Genomic DNA, 19,410 nt, shown 5'->3' with positions numbered 1-19,410 from the left:
GCAGGCTCATCCAAATAATATTTAAGCAAAAGAAAAAAAGGCCCAAATTATGAAAATCCTAATCGGGGGGGGGGGGGGGGGGGGTGTAGCGTAGTTCACATATACCTTCAATTTTCCTGTTCATTTTTCTTTTTCTTCAATTTTTGACTTGGTCTTAAACAAGTGGGAAAGGGGTATCTCCTTGATAATTCACTTTTTTATATGTAAATTTAAGGGGGGGGGGTTCCCCCCCCCCCACCCTGATGCTACATGAGGATTCAGAATTTTATATTTGAGAGGAAAGGGTGGAAGGAAATGTACGTGGACCGGATGAGCAACGTGGACTATGGGCCTCATGATAAACTTATGTTCTGTGGATTTACTGAACTATCGCGTTTTAACGTTTATGGAGAATTTTGAATTTCTGAGTGGGTAGTTACACCCACCCAGTAACATGACAGAGTGTAGCGGATTCTGACACCCCAACTACACCCCCTCCCCACGTATACCACAACTACGTGCTTATTTAGCCAAGTTTCCTCGCTCATAGCATTTTGTACTATTAAACTGGGTAACATATCCTGTGCTCTTTTCCTTTTCTCTTCTTATTTCCTCAAGATCGAGGAAGAAATTAAAGTCGAGAAGAGAAAACGAGGGATCGTCGGCCATGGCTAGTGAAGATACGACTAGGAGGAGTGGAATTGGTAGATGATGGTGTGATAAATATGGCACGCCAAATTCACAAAAATGAGCTAAACATAGTTTCACAGTCGATAAACTAGGTTTATCGACTGTTAACTATAGTTTACGGATCGTAAACTATAGTTACCAACGTTAATCTATATTTCACATATGTAAACTATAGTTAACGCGATAATCTATGTTTCACATCTTTAAACTATAGTTAACACTGAAAACAATCATTTGCGGTTGTTAAACATTAGTTTATCTGATGAATAGGGTTTTATGATCAGTTTACAAATCTAAAGCACGCCAAATTCACATAAATTAGCAAAACATAGTTTCACAGTCGGTAATCTAGGTTTATCGGCTGTTAACTATAGTTTACGGATCCTAAACTATAGTTACCGACGTTAATCTATATTTCACATCTGTAAACTATAGTTTACGAATGCAAATCTATGTTTTTCTGTCTGGAAATACACGTTAACAATAGATTTTGCTGATAAATATAGATTCACATCTGTAAACTATAGTTTACATTCGTAAACTATAGTTTAAAGTTGATAAATTTAGTTTCACGATTGTGAAACTATATTTATCAGATACAATTTGCATTTGTGAACTATAGTTTAGAGATGTTATTAATATTTTCACAATGATGAAACTATATTTATCAGATAAACTATGTTTAACAATCGCAAATGATTGTTTTCAGAGTTAACTATAGTTAACAGATGTGAAACATAGCTTATCGCGTTAACTATAGTTTACAGACGTGAAATATAGATTAACGTCGTTAACTATAGTTTTCGATCCGTAAACGATAGTTAACAGTCGATAAACCTAGTTTTCACGATTTGTGAAACTATAATTAACAACTCTTAACTATAGTTTACAATTTTAAATTATAATTAACAAATGTGAATCTATATTTATCAGCAAAATCTATTGTTAACGTTTTTTACAGATAGATAAACTTTGATTATCATTCGTAAACTATAGTTTACATTCGTGAAATATAGTTTCACAGATGTAAACTATAGTTAACGAATCGTTAACTATAGTTTACGATCCGTAAACTATAGTTAACAGCTGATAAACCTAGTTTATCGACTGTGAAACTATGTTTAGCTCATTTTTGTGAATTTGGCGTGCCATAGATAAAGTCTCTTCATGATAACATTCACACCTCAGGCTTTTAGATTTGACCCACTTCTATAATAGAAACCATCCATCTTTAAACAAAAAAATTAGGTACATCTTATAAAGCACGTTCGGGGAACAAAAATATGACACGTTATACTATAGTTTTGCAATTAAAAAGTATCGTTTATACTAGTATACACATATCTATAACTAAAATAGTTTTAAATACTTTGAATTACAAAACTGCCCTGGGTTGCGAATTCCGGGCATATAAATCACAGTAATTTGCATAATCTCTTTTACCAGAGATCTTTTGTTTGCATTTTCTTTTTTTTTCTGGCGTAATTAAACGTAATATATCAACCATACTTAATTTTTCCATTCCCATTTCCAAGAAGATTCGTCGTTTTATGACTCAATTTATTAAGAATAAGTGCACTCAAATTAAAGATAGAGGTTGGCAGATATTGTAATCCTATTGAAAATCGAAAGATATTGTATTAATTGTCACACTGTTGTCGAATATGAACATCGTTTTTTTATTTATATGTCGTCTTTATAAGCAAGTACGAAGTGAATAATTTGTCCACTTTTTAATAAACATGAATATCTCAAAAAATACTATAATATAACCCAGCAGATGTTTAACCACAAATATTTGTTACTCCATACATGATGCATTTAAAAATCTATGTACTAATTATATTTGTATATTGTATCAGAGACATAAATAACATGTTATTTATGTCTCTGATTTTACGTATGACGCGCCACACGTGGATTTTTGTTAATCATAATTAACTTTACATGTTCTTTGCCCAGTTTGATTGTAATATTTACATTTATTAAACATGTGTATTTTCTATTTGTTAAAATACTTTTCCTTTTCTAGAATTGTTTTTTGACCAGAGACATAAATTACATTTATAACACAATATTGTTATTTATGTCTCTGATTTTACATATAAACACAGCATATGGTGCTTCAAACAGAATGACGATAATTCTAAACTCTGTATGGATTAAGAATCAATGAAAACTACTAGGTCCAATTGTTTTATTTTTATTTACCGGAAAATTAATTTTGTTCAACACTTAAAAAAGTTAAAATTTTCGTTTTTAGATCATTAATCTTCTCGTCAATCTGAATAATGTATTACGTAAATCTATGTAATGTGAATTTTTTTTTAAAAATAGTATAGCAGGAAGGAAGTCAAAATACAGTTCACATAATATTTATTACGAAATAAATGAGTAAAAAAGAGCAGACACAGTCGGGGTTACTTCCCTTTAACCGGAAGTCACATTTGACATCTTTGGCGGATAAGAAGATGGCGACAGGTTTGTATACAGCTTTCTTTATTTGAATATCGAACAAACATGCAGTCATATTAACATCACTATGAACTATATCGGCGGTCAGAAGCAAGGCTAATAATATGTTTTCTTTTTTACATGTGGGGATACACAGACGGCAGGCAGGTAAGGATCTTTCTTTCCCTTCACGTGGGACAGGCTCTGTATGGGTGCGGATGAGGCATACTTTATCTGTTCCCGAATGACTCAGTCCTGTTTATCCTTTGCAGGCTCGTCTGTCAATGAGAATATCAAATATAAATATGTATTATTGGTTTGTTAAACAAGTTATAGGTGCATGGCACATACACAGTAAAGTGAAAGTGGAATGTTCTATAGATTGTTTACAACTGAGCAAGTCATATAATTTCTAAATGATTTCTTTAAGTACTAATTTCCATGTTTTATATCGCACTTATTGAAGTAATTATACGCCCCAGAACAAGAAGTGTTGGTAAACCATGGGAAAATGTAATTGTAACCAGAGACATAAATAACATTATAACATTGTTATTTATGTCTCTGTTGTAACCTAATCAAAATATTCAATTTGCATTTAAAAGTACGTGTTTGTAGTTTTGTTTTATATTGATTTATCATTACTATACCATATACTTTTTATAATGGGAAGAATACCACTGATTGTTCAGACAGAGATTTGAACAATCTTTTTAGCCATATAAGAAATGAAACTGGTCATATAACAAATTTCTTGTTGAAGGATAATTTATAGAAGTGGGGTTGAAATGTCTCAATATGCAAATACTGCAACACCACCCTTCTTCAGCCATTTGAAACTATTAATCAAAAATGTTTAGACAGGCTTCAGTAAAATGCATGGAATGTTAAGATTGCTGTCTATAGTGTATGGTCAGTGATGAACAGGTGAAGAACAGGTGCACTCGCTAATCCCTAGTACCAGGTGTTCTCTTAATGAGTCTGATAACTAATCACTCTCTTCTAATTACATGTCATTATTACAGCAGTATATGCAAAACTCGGTGATGTTCAAACTTTGCGATGTTCAAAGTCTAAAAAATGAAACTAAACAGAGATAACTTGATACATACATTTAAATAAAAACCTCACTTTTCAACTTGGTGTTTTTCCAGAAAGTTATCTTGTATTATATGGAATTTAAGATGAAGGAAGATATTAGGGGTTTAGAGATGTGTGTTATTTAATATCTGATAAGTGAACGTCTTACAACCAGGCAGAATGCTGTGTGATAAGCACTTCAAATGTATCAACAAGAGTGCAGCGAGTTTGTCAGACAGCATTATATCTTGTTTGATTGCATAGTTGTTTGAGAGTCTGTGTACATATAAAGCTGATGGAATACCAGGAAAATAAAGTTATATCAATACACAGAATCACTCTAGTGAGACTGAAATAGATACAAAACAGCTGTGTAAATATATATGATTGTCTTGAGAGGAGCACTGACTGGCCATCAATAATGTATACATTACTCGAGACTGATTGAGAAAAATCGCAATATACTCGGGAAAGAATTTAATGTACATTATTGTACATTGTGTTTAGATTATGGGAGAAAATTTTCAGTACGTTGATTATCAGCTTCAAATGATCAGCATGCGCGGGGGATGCTGCCATTTTATCACAGTGCATATTTCCAGTTCTAACATCAGGTTATCCATGAAATGTGAATGAAATGTATTAACGTTAAAAGTAGATGGACATAGTTTTTGCACTTAAAAATAATAGTTAGGTTTTAAAGATAAAAAGGCTGACATTGTCACTAATTTGGACAGTTTAATGGAATTTTGACATGAAATTTCATTGCTGTAAACAAGTTATTGTAGGAAACCCTCATGTAAATATTTTTGTGTTTTTATGAAGAATCCATCAACTCCATTTAGCCTGATTTTATAGCTGGTCTGACAATCTGCCGTGCATACCATGTCAATCAGCAGATTTATATGGACAGGAGTCCTTGGGAGAAAGGACTTCACATATACGGATTGCTGTATACTGGTTGATCATTGTGTTGTATTGGTCATATTAGAACAGATTAGTTTAATGAGCAATCAGAATGCATTCTTCATTATCTTAATTATTGTGACGGGGGATGCAAAGAGCTAGAGCCACGAAGCATCAAAATGTGCCTTAAATTTTTCACAAAACTCAAGTTTGAAACAATACAAATTGTAATTACTTATAATGTAGGGCACAATATTCTGCTTCTATGCATATGAATTTTTTTTACTTCGGCCTCACCGTTTAGCACATGCGCATCATCAAACATACTATGATCGTTAAGAATAGCTGAAAATTGTAGATTTTACTGCAGTATTTCCCAAATTTGAATGTGGCCACACTTGAGTACCTCTTTGAAACTTTTAAAACTGAGATATATTGCATAAATGCTTCTGCCTGCAAAATTTCGTAGAGGTACTCAAGTGTGGCCAATGTGTATTTTACAAATTTTGTGAAAATTTTAGTGACAGAAAATAAAACTGACCACTCTATTTTAGGGTAATCATTTGCTTCCATTTTATTGAAATAGCAGAATTTAATTAATAATGATAAAGAATTATTTGTGATTATTTACAAAATCATCATTTTATTAAATATTTGAGGAAGAAATGCATATAAACTGAACTTTAACATGTTTTATCTAGTACTTTTATACTGTGTATTCATGCTTACATCGTGCATCATCAATGACGTCATAGTTTGACGTTTGCGACGTCAGTTGAATCTGTACATGGAATCTTGAGTTCTTTTAGTATTTTGTCAATAGAATTTACCAGTAAAGTCTGCATTTTTAAAAAACATTATTTCTATGTACCACGGTATTATTCAATTGCAGTAGAATATTAAAAGATCGATTGTGTCTGTTTGATGAAGACGGCTTTTGGTATACACAGCTTAGAATACATTATCAGCATGTGCACTATATAGAAGTCTAATCCTAATTGCGATGTCTTTGTTGATAATTTGTCCAACAAAATAAAAAATCACACCCTAAATGTGTTTTTATCGGTGACTTACTTTTGCCTATAAATTCTCGATTGATATCATCTTTGATGATTTTATGCATATTAAATCTAATTAAAGTTTTTCTTGTATGGCATATAGAAAAAAATTCAGATTGCCGGGCCCTTTCTTAAAAAAAAAACAACGATGAGTACAGAGAGATTTAAAACAGTATTTGTTTCCATTCAACCCCCCCCCCCCCCCTTCCCTACCCTCTGAAAAAATCGATTTACGGCCGAGTTGACTACAAATCTATATATACGATAACACAAATTCTACATGCTTGCTATGAATTCGACTTTTCAAGACAATTTTACGACATTATTTATGTGCTACTGCTTGGTGTTTTAAATAAAAATGTTCATTTTAACCTATCTTCGCTTCAAAATAGTAAACCCACATCTCTCTCTCTCTCTCTCTCTCTCTCTCTCTCTCTCTCTCTCTCTCTCTCTCTCTCTCTCTCTCTCTCTGAAATATGATCTTAATTCTCAAGACATTTACGGATAGCTTATCACTTGTAACAATTCTCAAAGGACATGAATATCACTAGAAAAAATGAAATGTAAATGAATAGACATTATGGCATTTATAAGGAATAATTAACTCAAGAATATTTTTAAAGAAATCGATATTCTTTTTTCATTTGATTAATGAACATTAAAACACTGCTGTAATGTCATTCCCTTGTTCCAGCAGTCAAAAATTGTACTTGTGACAGTCCGATATATTAGAGAGCTTCTAAATATCAGACCAGTGGTTAAAATACTTTTATTCTTTAAAATCGGGCTGTCTCAGGAATCAACAACGATATTCAACGGAGTGATTTAAGTACTATACATGCCTCAAACACTTCTGTATGAAAAAAATATCACTGTTCTCGGCCCTAAAACAGGCTTCGAAACTGTTTTATATTATTTCATACAGAACTGCTTTCGGCATACTAGTATATTCATTACATATACACAGTCGCTAAAAGGTTTGATTTTTCACTTGAACAGTTCGTGAACGGTGAGCGCACATTGAGTGCACTCTAAACGAACGGCGAGCCGAATTCGGATAGCGCAATTATGAACGGTGAACTGTGAGCGAACGCAGAGCGCAAACGCAAGCGCAAAGTGAACGTTGAACGATAGATGTACTCTATGTGAACGCAAGATGAACGATTTATTCGGAGTGCCCCGGGCGGTATTGTTACATTGTGTTTTGTTGGTAATCAGGAAATAATAACAATAAACTACATGTTTGTATTGTTATAAGCCTAAATATAATATTATCTGACTAAACAATAGATGAACACTTAACGAACGCAGTGAGCGCAAGGCAAAATCTTTGTGAACGCACGGTGGGCGTTTTGTGAACAATGAGCGGGAATGGAGCGGAGCGGAGAGCGCAAGTAAACGCACGGTGAGCGCACATGAACGCATGGTGAGCCCACGGGAAAATAGGAAAATAAAACATTTCAAAGGTATACATTGCGCATCATCAGCATTACTTCAGGCAGTTACAAATTGCAGAAAAAAGAACTTTAAAGACACCGACATATTTACATGTACCGCCGTTATATTGACCTTCAGCACTGGTCCCTGTAATATTTTTAGCTCACCTGAGCTGAAAGCTCAAGTGAGCTATTCTGATCACATTTTGTCCGTCGTCCGTCTGTCCGTCCGTCTGTCCGTCTGTCTGTCCGTCTGTAAACTTTTTACATTTTGAACTTCTTCTCTAAAACCGCGTATCCAATTTCAACCAAATTTGGCACAAAGCATCCTTATGGGAGGGCGAATATAAATTGCAGAAATAAAAGTTTGATCTGTATTCAAAGCGGAGAAAACCTTGAAACTGTAGAAAAAGGGGGGTGCATTTTTAAAAATCTTCTTCTCAAGAACTACCGAGGCAAATTCAACCTAGTTTAGCATAAATTATCCTTATGGGAAGGAAAATATAAATTGCAAAAATTAAGTGGTAATTCTGTTTCAAATCTGAGTTATTACGAAAATAATAATAAAGGAAAGGCGTGTTTCAATCAGTTTAATAGCTTCGGGTTCGGCATCCGGTAAAATGATTCCATACTTCTAAAACGAGGTTCTTTGTTTAAAGCAGCCATGACATTATACGAAAAAGGGTCTATCTGACTATGATGAATTTGCTTGTTGTGCAACAGTTCGCGTATGAAGGGAAATTTTGAAACATACAAAATATATTGGTGCCGATTTTGTGAAGTAAATTAAGGCTAAATATTTCAATGCGTTGACAGTTTTCACACATGACGTTGGTGTTAGCTTGTTCTGATTTTCGTTTCGTTCTCATTATGCTTTGTAACCTGGAAACTATCGTCTGTATTTCGTGATTTTTACGTATCAAATCAAACAGAGACTTCGGTAAATCAAACAGTTAACTGTTTACCTGCGCAAATTAAGCAAAATCTGATGTAGGAGTACTGAAATACAATTCATTCTATCGGTAATTCGGCATTATCTTTTGCGTAATGGTACATGTAAATTAATGCAATAGGTTTTGTTGAGATGCTCGGCATTTTCTCGAGTTTATTCAGTTTAAATAGAGTTTGATATCGCTGACGGAAATATGTAGGTATATACATGTATATATATGATTCATTTCGAAAAAATAAATTGTGTTCTTTATTTGTTATACATGTAGTGCATGTTTCTTGTGTTTAATTGTTTACAATTTCTATTTACCAACCATATTTGAGTGTTAAGTTTCGAATTATAAGCAAGATACAGAGATTTGCACACAATTCTATGTTTGTACACAGATCTTAAAAACTAAAGCTTAAAAAGGTAAAAAATTTGTCAATATTTATTAAGAAAATTTTCAAAGTCTCTTCTTCCAGAAACCAACTTTAACAACTTATTGTATTGTAAACTTAACCTTTTTAGCTCACCTGAGGGTGGGGCCACAATTGGGGGTCGAAGTTTAACAAATGAATATATAGAGTAAATCTTTAAAAATCTTCTTCTCAGAAACTAATTAGCCAGGAAAGCTGAAACTTCTTCGGAAGCATCCTCAGGTAGTGTTGATTCAAAGTTGTGAAAATAATAACCCCTGGGGGTACGGTGGGGCCACAATGGGGGGTCAAAGTTTAACAAAGGAATATATAGGGTAAATCTTCTCAGAAACTAATCAGCCAGATGTTTCTTTATAATTGTTAAGACTTTGGCCCCAGGACAATTCTTTGGCCTCCCGAGAAGGTTCAGAGTTTGATGTACGTTTATATCTAATATATAAACTATTGTTAAGGATCTTTTTGAGAACTGCAATACTCAACATATGATATGACTATGAAATCATCTTGTTAGAAAAGGGACTAATGATTATAAGCATAAGAATATCCAGGGGAAAATGGATTTTATTTATACAGGATCTACATGTATTATTGTACATTGTCCAGATAGTTTGTATTATGACTCCATTAAGCTGATTTATTCATACCTATTGTTCCTCAGGTGAGCGATGTGGCCCATGGGCCTCTTGTTTAATCTTAATTGTAAATAAGCTTTTCATGCTATTTTCATCAATACATTTATTTTCATAAATTAATTATAATGTCTACATGATAATTTTATTTGTTTTTTGTTTATCTTATTAGATTCAAGTCATACGTAGTTTTATCATTTCATGACGTTACTTAACAAAAATGACGTCTGTTCTACATTTTTCATCAAAACAATGCCATAATGTAAACTCTGTTTATAAAAAAGTATAATAGATATCGAAAAAAGAAAAACAGTTATGAAAAGCTTAGATTCTACCCTATATTTTACCAAAATATGGTAATTTTTAATGATAGGGCAATTTTTGATGCTTCGTGGCTCTAGCTCTTTCCATGCACTCAATTGTTAATGAAGTTAAGTCCTTTGTTGAAAATGCAACTGTAAACTTAATTTGTGTACATCTCAATTAATTGGCCTGCTTGTGTTGTTAGATTGAAAGTTGATCACTTGTAGTAATGTATGTAAAGAAATGTTGTGTAATGTTTGTTAAGAATCGTAGTGTGCTAACTAAACCTTCTGCAGACTTCAATGGCTATGTTTAATAAAATGGTTATCTACACGAATCAATCAGACGGACAGAAGGACAGACAGACAGACAGACAGACTGTATCAACCAGAGTCATGTTCAGTAATGGCAACACTCTACCAGATATAGATATATTGTAATGATATTAACCGTGTTCAGATTTATTTATACATACAATAGTTCCTGTCCTAATTTTCATAAAACAAAAAGGGAAGCTGCTTGGTCCCATTTTTAACTTAAATTTTTTTTTGATATTAGGTACTAAAAACAAAGCACGTCATGGAAGTGCATACAATAAGAATCCACTTAGTTTCTGTCTCAATACTGCGGAATTGGTTGATTCTCCTTGAATTTTCATGCACTGACAAAGTTTAAACTTTAAATGTTTGCAAGGTGCGAAATCACCATTTATCCCTGTAAAGGATTTCCCAGTAAAAATGCCCCCAAAATGATATAAAATAACTATGCCCATTTGTCCATCTTATCACATCATATTAAAATAATTGTCATGACTGAATAAAATTTGGTGAAGCCTTAAATTTATTTATGAATTCCTCTCAGTAAATTTTGATTTTTAAACATATTGTGCACCATTTTCTTCATAAAACTAATTCTTTAATGATATTGAAAACTATTGCATTACATGTACCGGTACTTATTTATAAACTGTTAATTAAAATATGTACTTTAGATTCTTAATTAAACACAAGGAATTAATATCCGCATAAAATCGTGAGAAGCACATATTGCGGATTTTTAAAATCTCTAAAAACACTGCTAACCATTTGGCCTTTGTGATTTTATATTCTCGCGATTTGATGCAAACCGCTTCAATCGTGGAATTAAATAAAGCGTAAAATAAGGAATCTACAGTATGTAAATCATGAATGAATTCAAACCGTTGTTTTACAACATTTATAAAATATGATGTACAATTGGACCAATCATCTTTAAAGCTCATCAGATTTATTTTCCAAACTAATATTTTGTAGTGTAAGATTCAGACTGCACGCTGCTGTTCCTGTAAACTAATTCCAAAGTAGGGTCAACTTACACAGTTGTCATTATTGTTAATTTTACTTTAGCAGAAGTGAGAGCTACATCAAACAAAATGTTTACCTTGTTGTCTCTAGCATGTATTTTTTGTTGCTTGTAATAAATTGATGGTAGATCAGATGAAACTGCCTTTGAGCTGTCAGTCTTATATGACCTAATCAGACAGCAAAAAAAAAAAAAATATATATATATATAATAAATAAATACATGTATATATATATTAATAAATAGCTATAAAAAATGAAAAAAAATTAATTAAAAGTCCTTGAAAATACAGTCGTTGTCTTGGAATTCACACATTTTTGTACAAATCAAAATCTGCTGTGGCCAGAGTCCATCAAGGGAAATGTACTACGTGTACATGGTACAAGTATTATTGACTTTCCTTAAAACTTTCAATCATAATATTACATATTTTATTAATGAAAAGCTCTTATTGGTCTTCACCAACATGGTCTTTGGAATCATTTTTCAAAAGATATACTTAATTGATCTATCAAAAAATGGCAATGATTTGATCAACCTAATACAATCTGTTAGAGTTGTCTTTCCTTGCATGAGTTTTACTAATCATGTGATAATGTAAAATAATCATTTTATTGATTGAAAATTGCCCTCAAAACAGGCAGTAGTTTTTATACATACGTAGTGAACAAGATCAGGGTACTTACCGATATAGGTCCGTTTGAGGAATGTTTTACAAGCAATCCATCATAAAAAATAAAAAGCCAAGCCACTTCAATATGATTGGGTCCACATCATTCAGGTAGAGAGCGTACCTGTGTGTACCTGTGTAGGTAGCCCCAGGATAATAAAGGGACTGCATTGGGAAGTATTTACAACTTAGCAGGAAGATAAGATTGTCAAATAATTTCATCAAGTTTCCTCCTTCAGGTAATCAGCCCGACTTACGGACGACTGATCCGTGGTATAAAATGATTGAAATTTTAAATGGACTGCTATAATATATTCAGAATAGGAATAGATGTATGAACATTACCATAATTCAATTTCTTGCAGAGTCAACTGTAGAGCTGAATGTTGGTTTCTGATATGAATCACACAGATGTAATAGGTTTCTGATAATGAGGAAATGAAATGACAATTTAACAGTTTCCGTAATTCAGGGACACATGTTTATAGGTATCTCTTCAATATTAATGCAAAGTTATAGAGAGGATAAAGAGAACTACTCAATCGGTTGGAGTTAAATAAAAAGCTCTTTTATAACTCTTTTGATATTTCCATCTACTTGAATAGGGCCATTGGTTCTGCAGGGAATGACTTTTAATTAAAAGAATTATAATTTTTTTTAACAAAACTGTATTTTTGCAGAACTGATACTTTGAGAAGTGTTTAATGAATCACATTCCCATGATCTTTACCCCCTCACACCAAGTTTAGAGGTTACCATGTATTTGGCAGACTTAACTGTCCATCCATCTGTCTGTCTTATGTGCACTCTGTAACAATGTCTCATGACCATGAACCAGGGATGTATAACCAAGGTCAAGGCCAGTCACATGACTTGTAAAAATACTTTTTGAAGGAGGAATCCATGGAGAGGAATTTTGATTTTTTTTCTTGTTGTGTAGAAGTCAAAAAGGTGTGTAATATCTTCCTTGTGGTAGATTTTGGCAGTAGAGATCCTAAAGAATTCAGATAGATTATTCACTGAGTTGAACACCAATATATGGCTAGTCTATCTTGCAATTTGATTAAAATCAGATCCTTTGAGCCACTCCTTATTTTTTATTTTTGCTACACTAACATGAAGTGACAATAAAATAATAAGGAGCGGATCGAGGATCTGATTTTTAATCAGATTGGTCTATCTTGCAATTTTCAAGCATTTTGAGCAGCCATATTGGAACCTTAGTACACACATTTGACCCTCAGCATCCCATTCTTTCTGAATTTTCAGGTGTAATAGGTCATGTTTCTGTTGGTTGGCCGATTAGCCAGATGATTTATATATTCAAGTACCGGTAGATGCTGCTTTCAGTGACCTTGAAATATTTATTGTGAAAACGTTGAGAAAAGTGTACTGACCAAGAATATAGGTAAAACATGAACCATTCTTTATTGAGCTCTGTTTAAAATTTAAGAAGCTAGTTGAGGTAAATAAACAAAGCTTTAATCCGTGCCATATGATCTATGATATTCAGTTTTCTGTGTGTATTGAGGTGGGTCTTACACCAATTGTCGAGAACTATTCACTTCTTGGACTCCAGGGAGCCCAATCTATATGGCCTCCAGGAAAGACGACCCCAGTCCCATAAAAAGATAATCCTTACGAAGATTGTCATAAAACTCAAACACAATATTGACAGCTGTTTTCATATGATAGTGTTATATTTACTGAAGGAAAAAAAATCACGTTTCAAAAGAAGAGAGTTCAGTTTCAATATTTACCTTGTTAAAATAAATTCAGGAGGCCCTCAGGTTTTTTGAGATGGGTTTTACTTTTCCAGATGCAATTTGTGTGCCACGTTTACGTACTGGTAATAATTATCCAGGACCACCTGACTGACTCGTAAGATAATTGCCATAATAAAGAATTGTTTTGCTTATTGTACTTTTAACTTTGCATGTTGATACAGCATACATGAAAGAATTTAACAACTGAGCCAAAAGAAAGATCTTGGGCACGATTTTGTTGAAGAATGTGAAAAAAATAGTTGCTTTTTGTAGGATTTAAGATAGGGATCAATTTGTTGTACTGGCGGTGAGAAGCAGTAAGGGATCATTTTGTCTTGTGTAAAATCACAGGGAATCGGGTTCATGTATCAGTATGTGTCCTCAGTACAACACATCCTTCCCTTTGACAAAAGCCAAGGATGATTGGCAGAGAATTAATTAGAACCATTTTAATAGGAGCTTGGACTTTGGGTTGTTTTGTCAAACAGCAATGTGATATAGGCCTGTCTTTTTCATTGCTGGCCACTCAGCCATGGCTCTTTGAAATCAACAAGATTTGTCTGGCTTTTGAGCTAAGACTATGCAATCTGCGTATATTTTATTTGCAACAGCATCATTTTTATTATAAGCAAGAAAAAAGGTAGTTACGTCCTACCGAAAGTCCAATGTCTTGATAAAATGGTTCTAAAATGATTAACTCCTTCAATGCACATTTTTTAAAAATAGATCTATGTTAGCATGTCGGGGTGGGGGGGGGGGGGGCCAGAATATTTTGGGGCTTGGTACATTGTGCTCAATGTTGGTTGAATCACATGAATTTGGTTCACTAAGAGTTTGTTTCCCTGGGATTTGGAAGGGTTCACTCTGGTCCGGACTGTGGAGTGATTGGGACCGGGTCCCATATGGCTGAAGTTCTCTTTTCTGGAATTATTAGTCTTTCTTGATTTTCATTTTTTGATAGGAGAAACAATGTCAGTATTTAATAAGAGTAAAGAAGGCAAGGGCTCTCTCAGTCCTACACTAATAATCCCATCCATTGATAGATTTACTGTGATCAGTTCAATTCTTTATCCTCATTAACTAGGATACTTTTGCCTGTTGTACAGACTCACAGATAGTGTTTTAGTCATATATAAATCGTCTGTTACCTTACAAGTAAAAGTAACACAAAAAGTCCATCAGAATGTAGCCAGACTATGTTTACATACTGTGTGTAATGTGTGTATATATATAAAGTGAGAGAGGAGGACACTGAATGTAGGCTGTGTAATAACACGCCATCTTCCTAGGTCAAGAGTTCTGTTCTGCTCCACTCTACATGAGTAAGTAAGGATCAGAAACCCAGATGAATATAGCGGGAGATCGGGAGATCGAGGGTTGCACACGCTTATGTCACCAAGATAACTGCTTCAGGAAGTGATTGTTTCCTGCCTCCATTCAACATCGCTGCAGACCAATAAAGAACATATCTGGGTAGACAGACATCCCTGTCCTTCCTGATCTGAACACTGATGAAACACTTTTCTTTTTCTCCTCTTTGACTCATTTTGTTAACAGAGAGGTATGGTGGACTCATAAAAATTGAATTTAAAAAAAAAAAAAAAAAAATTTAAGGGGGGGGGGTTCAGATGGGGACAACACTAAGCATTGGTAGCCTTTTGTGAAGTGTGGTGGGGGGATGTCAGTGGAGGCAACACTAAGAGTCGACGAATTGCATAAGATACAGGGAGGGTCAGAGGGTCCTGAGACAGCTGACTCAGCAGGTCAGGGAAGAGAGTTGTCAACATAAAACACACAGACTGGTGAATGAAGAGCATCAGTGCTAACAGACACATTCATTAAGCTACCTATAGACCGCAATAATTGGCTGTAAAATTGTAAAGGTTTAGTAACACAGAGGAGACGGGCTGTGGGGAATTTAGTACCGGCTGTTTGAGTCTGGAGGAGGGAGGGATTCAGTCAGACTTTGTGGGGAGTTTTGTGGTGTTTTGATATTGATAAGTATCGCCCTGTCGGAGATCCTATCACACTTTCTGTTCCTATCGTATCAGTCTCTCCACTCTATGTCTGTGTGTAGTCTGAAGTGTGGACACTAGTCTACCACAGGAAAATAAATCACTGGCTCAACAGTAATTCGATATGCTCAAAATTATTAATAAGAAACATATCGGTGACATGCTCTATTAATTTTTTAGAAACATGGATAGTGATAGAAGTAATTAAGATAAACAAGATTGTTGTTTAAAGTTCCTATTTTTTTAACTAGACATAAGTTTATGTTGTATTAGACTAGTTTTATCCTTTTCCTGAGTATTTATTGGATCTGAAGTGTGTATACCTCGTCTGTGTCAGGAAGAATTTTTAGAAGACAAAGTTTGACAGACTGGTGAAGAAGTGGATTTTTATCGGAGATTTTATGCATTCTGTTCCCTATCTCCACACTGCATCAAGTCAATTACTACAACAAGTTTGCACCTAAAAATCGGTTGAGGTAATTTTCTCAGTAGGAATTTAGTGAATAACTTTTTTATCAAAAGTTTGTGACCAAACATTTAAACTTAATGAAGGAATTTGGCCCATTGGAGAAAACCTCCCCATGTTTGATAAAGGGATGTACAAATAGAATGGGCCCGCTAATTTGAGGATTCCCGCCTCCTTTTGGTCCAGACTGTCTACAGAAAACCATCGGAGCGACAGACCCCACTGGAAGACAATAAAAGAATCTCCCTAGTCACAGATGAGGGCGGGGAAAGTCAAAGAAGACCCACTTTGCTTTAATGGAATTTTTCGTGGATTTATTTATTGAGCAATTTTATGTACATAAAGCTTGGATTAGCTTTTTTTCTGCTCTACTCAAGTGAGTCCACCAGGCATTGACGAGTTTATGAAATAATGATGGAGATGATAAGTACCGTGTAAGCTGCAGAAAATATTTAGATTTCATTAAAGAACTTCAGAAACAGGAACAGGTAAACATTGATAAAATGGCAGAATTTGAATACATTTGTAGAAACTGAAAAACCTTATCTTGTCAGGGGCTTAGACCTTCAGCTCGGATTGGATTTCATCAATAATAAGGATTTTTAATTTGGCGTGGATGCCGCTGGGCCGGAACGAGACTTAGAGAGGGCGGGATGTTATGTCTTTTAGTCTTTTACGAACATGTGTTAATATCTTTTATGAAAACAAGTCCGTCTTAAGTAGCCCAGATTTGAATCTAGCTGCCCATTATTGACATATTTGATGTTCCTAGTAAGCTGAGACAGAGGGAATAGAGGTGTTGTTACGAGTAGTGTAGGTCAGTCTGGTTAAACACCGCTAAGTGGAGTGCAGTTACAATCCGTGGGTTGTCAGACAAAACTCTCCTGTTCCCTGCATCCAGGTAAAAGTGCATGGTGGGAAAACTTGTCCCAGTGACATCAGCGGGGATATAATCCCGCTCTAGTCCCCAGCGACGGTGACTTTAGCTCGGTACTCTGTGGACAAAGTTTACAATTTTGTTGCCATAGGAAGTACTTGAGTGAGTTTACATGTAATTCAAGTACTTTATGAGAATTGAACTAGGATTATCCGAAATTCATGGAGAGAGAGTGTGTGGCCATATAGATAAAGGTATTACCCTGGCCTGTGGGAGAGACATGGACCGGTGCTGGCCCCAGGTTCTGTGCCCAGTGTCCTAGGGATTCACTCACGGAAGGACAGACTCAGCCTTAATGGAACCCTCTGTGAATTGATAGTGTTAAGTGTAAAATAGCAGGAAGTATGAAATAATGGCCGAGGAAAATCTCACCATAAACAACAATGAACTGACTCCTAAAAAGAACATTACTGTTGCACGGTCCGAATCATTTGGCCCGCTTAAGTTCCGTAAAAGCTGTGGAGAAATCCTACTTTCTAGACTACAAAAAGTAAGTACATTTCAGACCAGATAGAATTGTGGGACGTGTGTACTGACTAGTGTAAAGATGATGTATGGGTGATTGTAATTTAGATAGCATTTAACAGGAGATGAAGTCATAGATTTAATAAGCTGTATGTAAATAACTCTGCAGTGCAGATTTAAATTGTTCTACAGCATTAGGTGGATTTCACATTCCTTGTTTCAATTTAAATCATAAACAAGGTTGTTTGGTCGGTGGTAGTAATAAAAAAGGTTCAGACACAGCTCTCTCGACATTCCTGTTGTACTAAATAAGGCCTCTATTATAACTACTATAACAAGGCCTCAGTGATGGTTACATGTAAAAGGAAATCACATGTACGTAAATGTAGAAAGGTTTTATTTAGGCTGAATACACCCTGTCTATAGGCAGACCCCCTCCCCCAGATAGGTGCATCCCCCAATGCACTTTCTCTCCTCCTCCTCCCCCTCCCCCTCCCCCACCCCCACCCCTCCCATTCCATGCTGTATGGACCCAGTATGTACTTTTGAATAGTTCACTATTTCCTATGTGAATGTCTCCCTGGGGTCAGCTATCTATAGATGACTACAGTTTTCTGTATATTTTACCTACATCACAGGATTATAAGACCTTTAGATTTAATGTCTTGCCTGTAATTTACATGTACTTATACATGTAATTACATGGTGTTTTGAGATCCATAGTCAAGGCTGAGGGGACGTGAACTCTATAGTTATGGAGATGGCCCATTTCACGATTATAGACACATTAAGGGTTTCATTTTCCTGATTTTCCTCTGAAGGAACATTGAGCATTGTGTGCTCCATACATATTAATTAGATGTGCTAAGTGGCTTTGAGTTAGGGGTTATACTGGGTATTGTAAGGAAACCTGTGCTCATGGTCCATGTCTTCTGATGACTCAAATAACAAATGGCTCAGCTGTGAAATTTGATGCACGCTCTCATGTTTTATGGGGATTAAAATGGCATCAGGCTTAAACGGCTGGAAAAAAGGGTAGTTTGTCACCATTTTAATATGTTTTCTTCACTCATTTTCATATCTGGTATGTCATTGAAGTTTCTGGGCTGTAAATTTTATATCAATGGATACATGCCTGATAAGGATTGCTAGTGAACAGCTCTCATTACGGGGTGTAAAAGTAAGAGAGCCCTCCAGAATGCTTTTAACGGGATCGGTTAATGGGCAATGACCAACTCTATGTAACAGTGAATAGAACGCTATCTAGAGGACCCCACAGAATCAGCGGTGTGAAGGGTCATTACATGCCTTTATGATTGCTAAAATTGAAAAATTAAATGAGATGTTAGGTGTGAAATGTTACATACAATTCAAGATCTTTGAAATGAAAACAAGATGTAAATCATTCCTTGAACACGATAGTAAATCTTTTTATGGATCTATGAATTTAGAGTCATGTGTAGAGCATATCAAATTACTTCATTGTCAAATTTCTAATTTCATCTACAATGTGTACCAGGAAAATTCTGGCCATTTGTATCAAAAATGTTTTTTCAATTAAATGAAACTGTTTTACACTGGAGGAAAGTTACATTGTTTTGCTTCATGGTATATATTGTGAATTGTAATATTAAAACTAAAACCAGAAAACAGTGAATTCTAGGTAAAGGTGACAGAACTCATTTTTTCCCTGTAATGTAAATACAAATAGCTTTGTTTGTTTAGAAGTGTTTGCATTGGAGATAAATCTAGTGGATTTATGAAGTTCTTAGCTTTGAGAGTATAATATTTTAATTAATTTCTGAGTTGCTGTGAAGAGCGACGGGAATTTTATTTGATCTTGC

The 19,410-nt window shown here is 34.7% G+C and overlaps 1 protein-coding gene and 1 long non-coding RNA gene across 8 annotated transcripts in view; one reads left to right on the top strand and one right to left on the bottom strand.

Annotated features, from left to right (window-relative positions):
* Positions 1-3,049: 3,049 nt before the first annotated feature.
* Positions 3,050-19,410, top strand: part of LOC128189964 (septin-2-like) — a 33,535-nt gene continuing 17,174 nt past the window's right edge. The window contains exons 1-2 of one of the 2 annotated variants that reach the window (XM_052861810.1): positions 3,050-3,150; positions 3,281-3,291. In XM_052861810.1, the coding sequence (XP_052717770.1) occupies positions 3,060-3,150; positions 3,281-3,291 (102 nt within the window). In that variant the 5' untranslated portion in view covers positions 3,050-3,059. Of the gene's footprint in view, positions 3,151-3,280; positions 3,292-16,104; positions 17,592-19,410 lie in introns of those variants that run through there. The other variant, XM_052861809.1, reaches the window with a different exon arrangement.
* Positions 3,149-14,288, bottom strand: LOC128189966 (uncharacterized). 6 transcript variants are annotated; one of them, XR_008244308.1, is made up of 5 exons: positions 12,674-13,992; positions 12,263-12,341; positions 11,934-12,051; positions 11,326-11,416; positions 3,149-3,401 (listed from the first exon to the last, which is right to left on the bottom strand). It is a non-coding gene; the product is annotated as an uncharacterized LOC128189966 (long non-coding RNA). The 6 variants fall into 6 exon arrangements; XR_008244309.1 differs by having other exon boundaries at positions 13,678-13,992; XR_008244304.1 differs by having other exon boundaries at positions 11,934-12,911; positions 13,678-14,288.

This window comes from Crassostrea angulata, chromosome 6 (assembly GCF_025612915.1).
Source record: "Crassostrea angulata isolate pt1a10 chromosome 6, ASM2561291v2, whole genome shotgun sequence".
In the NCBI taxonomy this organism is placed as follows: domain Eukaryota; kingdom Metazoa; phylum Mollusca; class Bivalvia; order Ostreida; family Ostreidae; genus Magallana; species Magallana angulata.
This window is presented reverse-complemented; position numbering and strand designations above follow the sequence as displayed.